This window comes from Lithobates pipiens, unplaced genomic scaffold (assembly GCF_037356315.1).
Source record: "Lithobates pipiens isolate NorthernLeopardFrog02 unplaced genomic scaffold, aLitPip1_a1.2 Scaffold_8, whole genome shotgun sequence".
Taxonomy (NCBI): Eukaryota; Metazoa; Chordata; class Amphibia; order Anura; family Ranidae; genus Lithobates; species Lithobates pipiens.
The window spans coordinates 432,561,070-432,572,292 of record NW_027507903.1 but is presented as its reverse complement, the minus strand read 5'-3'; the positions used below and the strand labels follow the sequence as shown (position 1 = coordinate 432,572,292).

Genomic DNA, 11,223 nt, shown 5'->3' with positions numbered 1-11,223 from the left:
GCCAGGTTTTTATAGCGCTAGGTACCCCGATATACTACCCAATTATGGTTTTAACCCCCTGATTGCCCCTAGTTAACCCTTTCACCAGCGATCACAGTATAAGTGTCACTGGTGACGCTGGTTAGCCAGTTAGTTATTTAGGTTCCCCGTCAGGTTTTTATATAGCGCCATGGACCCCCATATACTACCTAATAAAAATTTGAACCCCCTGATTGCCCCTAGTTAACCCTTTCACCAGTGATCACTGTATAAGTGTTACGGGTGACTCTGGTTAGTTTGCTTTTTATAGCATCAGGGCACCCACCATTTATTGCCCAATAAAGGTTTAACCCCCTGATCACCCGGCGGGTGATATCAATTAGGTTTTAGGGTCAGGGTCTGCGTCGCCCCAGGCAGCGCTAGGTTAGTGCCAGTACCGCTAACATCCACGCGCAAAGCATACACCTCCCGTAGTGGTATAGAATCTGAACAGATCAATATCTGATCAGATCTATACTAGCGTCCCCAGCAGTTTAGGGTTCCAAAAAAACGCATTGTTAGCAGGATCAGCCCAGATACCTGCTAGCACCTGCGTTTTGCCCCTCCGCCCAAGTGCAGTATCGATCGATCACTGTCACTTACAAAACACTAAACACATAACTGCAGCGTTCGCAGAGTCAGGCCTGATCCCTGCGATCGCTAACAGTTTTTTTTGGTAGCGTTTTATATTTAAATCTGGAAGGCAGTGCTTGGTTTTCGGGGTCCCGTACATGGCTAGGCTCCCAAAAAGTCCCCCACATGTGGTATCCCCGTACTCGGGAGAAGCAGCAGAATTTATTTTGGGGTGTAATTTGACTTATGCCCATAGCATGTGTGAGCAATATATCATTTAGTGACAACTTTGTGCAAAAAAAAAAAAAATTGTAATATTCCTGCAACTTGTGGCAAAATATAAAATATTTCATGGACTCAACATGCCTCTCAGTAAATAGCTTGGGGTGTCTACTTTCCAAAATGGGGTCATTTGGGGGGGTTTTGTGCTATTTTGGCATTTTATGGCCTTAGAAACTGTGATAGGTAGTGAGGAGTGAAATCAAAAATTTGCACCCTTAGAAACCCTGAAGGCAGTGATTGGTTTTCGGGGTCCCGTGCGCAGCTAGACTCCCAAAAAGTCCCACATATGCGGTATCCTCATACTCAGGAGAAGCAGCAGAATATATTTTGGGGTGCAATTCTACATATAACTATGGCATGTGTGAGCAATATATCATTTAGTGACAACTTTTTGTAAACTTTTTTTTTTTTGTGTCATTATTCAATCACTTGGGACAAAAAAAAAATATTCAATGGGCTCAACATGCCCCTCAGCAATTTCCTTGGGGTGTCTACTTTCCAAAATGGGGTCATTTGGGGGGGGTTGTACTGCCCTGCCATTTTAGCACCTCAAGAAATGAGATAGGCAGTCGTAAATTAAAAGCTGTGTAAATTCCAGAAAATGTACTCTAGTTTGTAGACGCTATAACTTTTGCGCAAACCAATAAATATACGCTTATTGACATTTTTTTTACTAAAGAGATGTGGCTGAATAAATTTTGCCCTAAATGTATGACTAAAATTGAGTTTATTCGATTTTTCTTATAACAAAAAGTAGAAAATATATTTTTTTCTCAAAATTTTCAGTCTTTTTCCATTTATATCGCAAAAAAATAAAAATCGCAGAGGCAATCAAATACCATCAAAAGAAAGCTCTATTTGTGGTAAGAAAAGGACGCAAATTTAGTTTGGGTACAACATTGCATGACCGCGCAATTACCAGTTAAAGCAGTGCAGTGCGAAATTGTAAAAAGACCTCTGGTCCTAAGGCTGAAAATTGGTCCGGGGCTGAAGTGGTTAAAGGAGGTGCCTACATACATTTGGCAGTAGTTGTCCCTCATTCCCATCTCAAAATGTTGGTAGGTATGGAGAACATGCTCAGCTCTCTCTCTAACTCTAGTGGAGTTTGCCAGGAAGAGGAGGGGGAGGGGGGGTGAGTCATAAGAGGGCAAATGAGAGCTGCAGGGCTGCAGAGCTTTAGGTGTGCCTATGTGTAAATCCAGGAAGTGAACAGGCAGCAGTTTCAGCTGCCCACAGTTAAAATGGATTCAGCCAGCCTCAGTGGAGGGAGATTTCTGCAGCATATTTGACAAGTACAGAATCACAGTATATATAAAATAATATGCAAAGTAGTTGGAGGGAAGCTTCACACTGGCAAAGATCTTTGTATTACATATTATGTGAGCAGACTGCAGTTCCTCTTTAAAAAACAAAACAAGCAAACATAAAAAAAAAACTTTGAACTCTGCAGTCTGCACACCCCGTCTGCTGCCACTGACAGGTCACACAGTAGCGCGCATGCGCGAAATCCGCCGCTTGACAGGAGCGGGCGGTGCGTCCGGGGTGCCGATCACGTGAAGGGGCGTGGTGTGGGCGGGCCGTCCCGTCTCCTCTGTCTAGCTCTGCCTTCTTCCTTGAGTCTGCTTGCGCCGGCGACGGCAGCAGCAGCAGTTCCGGGCTTTCCGCTGCGCCGTTCGCAGTCCTCCTCCTGTCCTGGGTGACCGGACACTGACACGGAGCCCGCAGTACAGCACAGGAAACTTCCAGCTCGGTGCGCTGTGTACTGCTGCATTCCGAGTGCCTGGGGCACACCGAGGAGAGTCTCATTGTGTGCCAGCTGTGGGGGGCATCTGGACCGTCACCCCGGGCAACCGCAGCATCAGCACCAGGGACAGCTCCCCCCTCTAGGCACATCCTGGATGGGGGTGGTGTGATCACTCTGGGCTATGGTGGGGGGGAGGATCAGGACTACAACTCCCATCTGCCCATGTCCTGTACTGCTCCTTTAAGTCACTTGTGTTCCCATCCTGAGCTCCAGGACTAGCCCCAGTCCCTGATCTATGATGTAACATTGCCTGGACAGGCTCTGGATCCTCACCCACAAAGGATCGACCTTTTACACAGTTGCACGATTATTTTTAATTTTTTAATTTTTTTTTGTACCAATAGGATCGTTTTGTTTTTTTTGTTTTTTAATCGGCCACGTTTCGAATAAATAAAAAGCAATGACTGGGAGCCGGTGGCTGCGCTATCTGAACTGTTTGCCTTTGCTGGTCCTGTTGCCTTGCTCGGTGGTCCGGGGCGGCTCGGAGACCACCAGCGTGGATTATTACAATGCCATTGTGAATGTGACAGCACAGGAGCCGGGCAACAAACCCGTGCTGGATGGTGGTCGCTACGGGCTGGACTCCCCCGTCACCGAAGCCAAAGGGATCATTGTGACACCGGTCAACCTCCAAGGAGGTATTTGTCTTACCATTGCTTATTTTGTATCGCTTCGCGATGTCTGCTTTTGTCTGGAGGGTTACGCTGCCAACTAAAAGTGTGCGCGCCAAAAAAACTTTTTAGTTATGATTAGGGAAAAGGTAAAAGCTTTTTTGGGGCTTTTTTTTGTTCTTCTTTTCAGAGTTTGTCCCCATGAAGAGATATCCTTTTATTTCCTGTTCAAGAGATGAAGCAGGAAGTCCTTATAAAGCTTCTTTGGCAGAGATATGCAATTAGCGGACCTCCAGCTGTTGCAAAACTACAAGTCCCATAATGCCTCTGCCTCTGGGTGTCATGCTTGTGGCTGTCATTCTTGATATGCCTCATGGGAATTGTAGTTCGGCAACAGCTGGAGGTCCACTAATTGCATATCCCTGGTCTATGGTTAGTATCACATGCGTGTGGGAAGGCGTGTAAATCTCACTCATTCAGGCACCTGCAGGCAAAAAGTGGGGGGGCAATCCTTTTCAATGGCACCTCCCACACATTTGAAAATGCAGCGCATGTACGTGTAGTGACGGTTTTGAAAAGGAGCAGGGGACTTTTTTTTTTTTTTTTTTCTCCCCCATAGGTACAGCAGATCATTTAAGTGACTGGACTTCTGTGCCCGTGCAAACATGGCCCGCACCAATCACATAGGTGTAGATTTAGCCTAAGGCCTGATTCACACCTATGCAGTTTTAGTGCATTTTGCAGATTTTCACTACAGATCGTGTTCCATAGGAAACAATGTTAAATGGACTGTAGTGCAAATCTTCAAAATGCACTAAAACTGCATAGGTGTGAATCAGACAGGCCTCTGCATTACATTGTTGAAGGTAAATCTAATGCCGCATACACACGATCTGAGTTTTTGTTGGAAAAATCTTGGATGGTCTTTCCAACGGAATTCCGCTCAAGCTTGGCTTGCATACAAACGGTCACACAACAGTTCTCTGAACTTTCGACCGTTGAGAACGTGGTGACGTACAACACTTAAGACGAGCCGAGAAAATTAAGTTCACTGTTTCCGAGTATGCGTCAAATTGTTTCCGAGCATGAGTAGGAATTTTTCGCATTGGAATTGCTACAGACGATCGGAATTTCCGATCTGAACTTTTTCCATCGGAAAAATAGAGAACCTGCTCTCAATCTTTCGCCGGCAGAAATTCCGCTAGCAAAAGTCCGATGGAGCATACACGCGGTCGGAATAATCGTCCAAAAGCTCTTATCGGACTTTTGCTGGCGGGATTTCCGATCGTGTGTACAGGGCTTAAAGGAAATGGAACAACAAAGGTTGTATAGTGTGTATCCAACTTAAGGGCTTGTGGGGTCCACTTAGATTAGTAGGGGGATCCATGAGCAGATCCCCTGCAGAATCAGAGCTAAATGGGACAGATTTCAGGTTGTTGACATTCAGTTTGTGTCCGGTGGACCCGGGCAAACCCATGATGGCTCTAAGGCGGCTGGATGTAAACAGACTTGACTGTTTACATCAGGCTAACTTTGATCCATCCAGAAAAACAGTAAAGGACGCAGTCCTTTTATTTAAAATTTTTTCTAGACCTGGACATACTCAGAGGTAGTCCGTTTTACATCCACTTGTCCATAAAGCTGCATTCACACCTGGGCATTTTTGGATTGTAGCAGAATCGCTGAAATCTCAAAATGCACCGTGATCGCAAAACATAGGTTCCAATGCCATTCTTTTCAATGCCACCTGAAACACAGTGCGGTTTTACAGTGTAATTTATCATGGCAAATCGTAATGTGTAAAGCTTGTCACTCAAAAGAAGCGCATGCCCCTTTTTGGGGCAGCAAGCTTCACGTGATGTGTTTTGTCCTGTGATAAATCACGAGACAATCACGACAAAACCGCATTTTAGGTGCCATTGAGACTAATGGCACCAGGACCTGTATTTTGCGATTTGGAGTGCATTTCGGGTTCTCATTAATTCTGCCACAATCCCACAACGTCCAGGTTCTTTGAAGTTGCTACGACTTGAAGTTGCACAGATATGAACGATACTCATTGGGAATCCTGGGGTACCACTTGTCATGCAACTTTGCAGTCCTAAGTCACACAAGTGTGAAAGGAGCCTTAAGTCCCATACACACCATCAGATTTTCTGCAGATTATTTTTTTCCTTCAGATTCACCAAAACCACATAATATGAGGTCAAACCTTAGGAGTTTCAATGTGTATGCAATCAGGCAGGCCCTTCTACTACATGGTTTTGGTAAATCTGAAGACAAAAATCAGCAGAAAATCTGATGGTGTGTATGGGACTTGAGGCTTCTTTCGCACTTGTGTGACTTAGGACTGCAAAGTTTGCATGACAAGTGGTACCCCAGGATTTCCAATGAGTATTGTTCATATCTGTGCTACTTCAAGTCACAGCAACTTCAAAGAAGTTCCTGCACTGCTTTGGTCTGACTTTGATGCAACTAGGGGTCCATAGACCTCAACATTATACAGGCATTGCTTCAAGTCGCATCAAAGGCGTTTGACTTTCAGATTGTACAAGTGTGAAAGGGGCCTAAAGCTCCATGAAGCTTCCGATCGGATCCACCTGTCAGGCCTGATCAGAAAGTCTGTGTGAAAGGGCCCTCCGGGACACGAGTTTAGAGCACCATATGCGCATTGGGTGTACATTTTTAACTTTATCGAAGTGTCACAAGACCGTACCTCATCCAACTATGCGTCACAGTGCATTGCAACCTGTTGCATTGTGTAAAAACGCATGCAAGTTGCACACGTATGCTATGGGCGGCACATACGTAGAAAACAATCTGATCAGCGCAGCTTAAGCGTTTAGATGTTCCCACTGGAAGAATTCCCCTTGCGTCTTGTTCTGGTGACAACTGTGACAATATTAATTTCCCATAGCTTTACATCTCAGAGATCAGTGGTCACTAGAGAAAATAGAGAGGGATGAGTCTTCTTAGTAAGGGCCCTGTAACACTGATCCGTTTTTTTTTTTTTTTAAATGCATGAAAAAAAAAATCACTTTAAATCCTATGGAACTCTTTACATCGGTCAGTATTGTTTCAGTTACGTTTTTAAAAGTCCTGCTTGCTGCATTTTTTCAGCATGCACTTCCCCATTGAAATAGATGGAGAATGCATCAAAAACGCACCTGCGGTTGCATTTTTGGTGTTTTTCGAGTTGTAGAAAACGTACCAAAAATGCAGCAAAAAGCGGTAAAAACATAGTAACTGATAACTAAATAAGGTTTGGCTGTGTATACTCTAAAATCATAGATACACTATATTGGTATATGCTGCATGTAATAAAATATATATCTGTGTGTGTATGTATATGTAATTATTTTTTCTGCAATGGCTACACTAAAATCATAGATGTATATTGGTTTGCCCATAGCCAAAACTTTATTTATTTTTTTTTATTTTTTTTTTTTGAGTTTTGTATGGAACAAGGTACATCAGACAGCCAATTGAGAACGGGCCAGTTAAGATTCCAGCACACTATAAAAATGTATGTCAACAATCTTCTATTTAATTCTGCGCAAGCTCTTAGAGCTGCATGAGACAGCAGCAGCACTCGACCATTGTTTCAATATATACAGAAACCATAAATCTGGTTACACAATATTTAAAAAAAAAAAGCCCATAAAGGTTAGATTTTGTTAATGAAATAATAAAAAATAAATAATAATTAAAAATGTATTTGAAATATTTTTTTTTTTTTTTATTATTATTATTTTTTTTTTTTTGTGTAGACCAGATTTCCGACTTTCATATACTGTGCATCAAAACAATTGTTGAGTGCCGCTACTGCCTTATGCAGCTTAACATTTTTCTTGTACAGATTTGAATCGAAGAGCGTTGACATCATCCTTCTTTCCTTCCTTTTTTTTTTTTTTTTTTTTTTGTGCTGAGATCGTAACTGGCCCTTTTCTCAATAGGCTGTCTGTGACATACATTATGTGACTGTCACAAGTGGGGCTGAAATAGTTCACGTTTGGTGCATGAACCCTAGATTTTTGAGGGGGGGGGAGATCTCCTTGCCGAAACAAATATTTTATTTTAAATAGTCTCTGCATCGACTTTACACTGGTATCGCTTAAGCGCACGTGTTATTGGGACATTAGTAGACACCCCAGGCGCCAAGCTTTTCTTGGGGGGAGAAACAATAGAGATCATCCAGGGGGGAAAAAAAATAGCTTAGTAACTATTTTAGTAACGGTTAGCCGGGGGTGTACGCTTTTACACAGACGTGAAATTGGCTGAGTTAAGCAGCAGTTATGAACCTCTAGATATGGAGTACAAGCCTTTTCCCACTGCATTGCCCCCATTATGTCTGGCAGACGGAGCTGTCTAGTCTTGAAAGATAATTAAGGCTGACTAGAAATATCAGACTTTATGATAAAATATTGCCATGAGCAGTGATGTATATTAACCTATAGCAACCAATAGGATTTCTCCATGCATCAGACCTGAGCTGTCAAAGATGATGCTGTGGGTCACTGCACTATACGTATTGTTCTTTGTATAATTAATGTCCTTTGTTAATGGTCTCATAGAGTAGGCTAAAATCAACTACATTCATAAAAAAATAAAATTGTATTATATATATATATATATATATATATATATATATATATATATATATATATATATATATATATAATTCGGTTCTCTAATTCATGGAGTTTGGCGAAGATCCAGAGCAATGAGGTCATTTCTTTATGGCCATCTCGGAGAAGGCACGGATCTATGTACAATGTGTGTCATCATCTACAAAGTTACCAGTCAGGATTTGTCGCCGTATTTGGTGACTATGCTGAAGACGGTGCTGGCCACCAGAGACTTATTTCGCATTCTTGTTTAAATTAGATAATAAGCTTGCTTTACTGCAATTGAGGATTTTATGCTTCTCAGTGGCATTTCTAGTGTAATTCTAGCCCTGATTTACTTTTCTTATATTTGTTGGAACATTTTATCGCTGTACTTTGCGTTCATCTGTTTTGGGACCACCCGGGACCCCTGGTACAACTTCTGTTTGGCTTTGTGTTGGGCATGGGTGGTCATGCAAAGCTCAGATAAATAGGATTAAAAAGCACTTGTAAGTGTCTGAAGCAGATGGTATTTTGCTTAAGAAATGTCTGAAATGTGTTAATATTTCTGTGACCGTTTGAAGGATTGCACTTTTTAATACGAAGTCGCTTAAAATACTCTCGTCATCAGGGGTGGACTGACCATTCAGACCCTTTGCCATGCCACTAAGGGGCCCCATCAGGGTTGCCAGCCTCAATTAAAGCAAGGACAGTGTGTAAATCTGTGGTGTGTGTGTGTTTTTTTTTTTTTTTTTTTTTTTTTTTTTTTTTTTAAATCCCAAGATTATAGCTGCCCTGCCTCTCCAGTACCTTTTTTTCAGTGTGTGTGGATTGAGATCTAATGGCTGTGGAGGCCATTGGAGTACAGTGACCTCCATTGTGATGTTCCAGAAACCAGTTTGAGATGATTTGAGCTTTGTAATATGGTGCATTATCCTGCTGGAAGTACCCATCAGAAGATGGGTACACTGTAGTCATGGTCAGCATCAATACTCAGGTAGGCCTTGGCATTTAAACGATGCTCCGTTGGTACTAAGGGGCCCAAAGTGTCCCAAGAAAATATCCCCCACACCATTACACCACCACCACCACCAGCCTGAACCGTTGATACAAGGCAGGATAGATCCATGCTTTTATTTGTTCACGCCAAATTCTGAACGTCGCAGCTGAAATTGAGACCATATTTCCAATCTTCTATTGTCCAATTTTGGTCAGCGTGTGCGAATTGTAGCCTCATTTTCTTGTTCTTAGCTGAGAGGAGTGGCACCCGATGTGATCTTTTGCTGCTGTAGCCCACCTGCTTCAAGGTTCGATGTGTTGTGCATTCAGAGATGATATTCTGTATACCTTTGTTCTAAGAAGAGGTTATTTGAGTTACTGTTGCTCTTCTATTATCACAAACCAGTCTGCCCATTCTCCTCTGACATAAACAAGACATTTTCATCCACATAACTGCCGCTCACTGGATATTTTCTCTTTTTCCGTCCATTTTCTGTAAACTCTAGAGATGGTTGTGCGTGAAAATCCAAGTAGATCAGCAGTTTTTGTAATACTCAGACCAGCCCTGTCAACAACCATGCTACATTCAAGGTCACTTAAATCCCCATTCTGATACTCGTTCGCAAGTCGTCCTCACCATGTCTAGATGCATAAAATGCATTGAGTTTCTGCCATGTGATTGCTTGGTAACACAAATTGCTAATCAGCCAATCGAACAGGTGTATCTAATAAAGTGGCTGGTGAGTGTATAGCCTTATCATTTAATACAAGGGGAACAGCCTCCCAATATGCCAGAGTTCCATCAGGACTTGAATCAGGCAAACCAATGTTTTGTCAGCCATGTGCCAGAACTCGTGGGTGCTGGCTGTCAGAATCTAGTAGCTGCCAGCTGGAGATTCATCCATCCAGGGGCTGATGGGGGGGAAATCTATAGATTTTTCTTGTTTAGCCCAGCGTGTATGGGCAGCTTAAGTTTGGGAATTTAGGCTTGAACCAAGCTCTGATTGATAAAGGTACTCTCCCCTATCTACTTTTTAGCTGAATGATTCATAAGATGCTTTGCAAAAGCCTTTCTCAGAGATGAATAGTGTAAGTTAAACCTGAAGTTTAGGTATGGTAATGTTTACATTGGTTCAGTTTGAACCATTGTAAGAATGTTTGTGCTATATCTGTTGGATCCCTTCTAGAGCCAGGGTGTCAAACTCTATTTCATCATAGGCTGTATCAGCAGTATGGTTGCCCTCAAAGGGCCAGTTGTATCTGGGGCGAGCACAGAGTGCAGGTTTCTGGGGCGCCCTGTGCACAAAGTGCAAGGTTCAGGGTTGCGCTGTGCAACTGAAAAGGCCTGGTGGGCCGGATGTGGCGTTTGGGCCTTCTGTTTGAATTATGCGCTCTAGAGCGTGTAAATCACTGTAGTAGACACCAATACTGCAGTGCTCTCCACTACCTCCTGGGCCCTCTGCTGAGTGCTGCCCCACTGCAGCAAGAAACTACAAGGGGTTGCTCACTCAAAACAGGCATTATTTAGGGCAGTGATGGCGAACCTTGGCACCCCAGATGTTTTGGAACTACATTTCCCATGATGCTCATCCACTCTGCAGTGTACTTGAGCAACATGGGAAATGTAGTTCCAAAACATCTGGGGTGCCAAGGTTCGCCATCACTGATTTAGGGAACGCTTTGCGTTTTTTCAATGTATGGAAAGTGTTCTCAGATTGGACGAGGTGGAGGGGCAGTGCAGTGATGTCACCATCTCCACCTTATGTAGTAAGATGACACTTTGCAATTATTGAGAAAAGGCTAAATGTTCTCTGAATGGCGCATATGCTGAGCAGGTGACCTCCTGTGTTCAGAAGCAGGGCTCGGCGTAGGACCCGGAAGCTAGTGGCATTTACAGTAGTAAGGAAGATTACTACAGTGATTCCCAGCTTCTAGCCAGATCCCATCGGTATGACATATCCTGTAAACCTACATGTTGTTTCATGGGATGCATTAAGGTGAAAAACACCTGTCAGTGACTGCCCCCCCCCCCCCCCCCCCATTTTACTTGCCCGAGCCCAAGAACTTGACCCACGGGGACACACTGCCCGGGGCTCTTGGCTCTTAATTGGCTAGGTTGATAGCAGCACCGCCATTGGCTCCCACTGCTGTCAATCAAATCCAATGACCCGGGGGCGGGGCCAAGTCTGCATTCGGCATCTATGGATGCCAAATGCTGATCTCGGGAGTGCGGCAGCAAGGTAAACCCTGGGAGAAGTCCAGGGGGTTATCTGATGTTCCGATGTATGGAAGAGCTGCGAGAGCCACAGAGGGACCCCAGAAGAGCAGG

The 11,223-nt window shown here is 43.5% G+C and overlaps 1 protein-coding gene across 4 annotated transcripts in view; it reads left to right on the top strand.

Annotated features, from left to right (window-relative positions):
- The first annotated feature begins 2,479 nt into the window (after window positions 1–2,479).
- Window positions 2,480–11,223, top strand: part of RNF130 (ring finger protein 130) — a 552,857-nt gene continuing 544,113 nt past the window's right edge. For 3 of the 4 annotated variants that reach the window (XM_077474312.1, XM_077474313.1, XM_077474311.1), the window contains exon 1: window positions 2,481–3,315. In XM_077474312.1, coding sequence (XP_077330438.1) covers window positions 3,078–3,315 — 238 coding nt within the window. In that variant the 5' untranslated portion in view covers window positions 2,481–3,077. Of the gene's footprint in view, window positions 3,316–11,223 lie in introns of all 4 variants that reach the window. The other variant, XM_077474314.1, reaches the window with a different exon arrangement.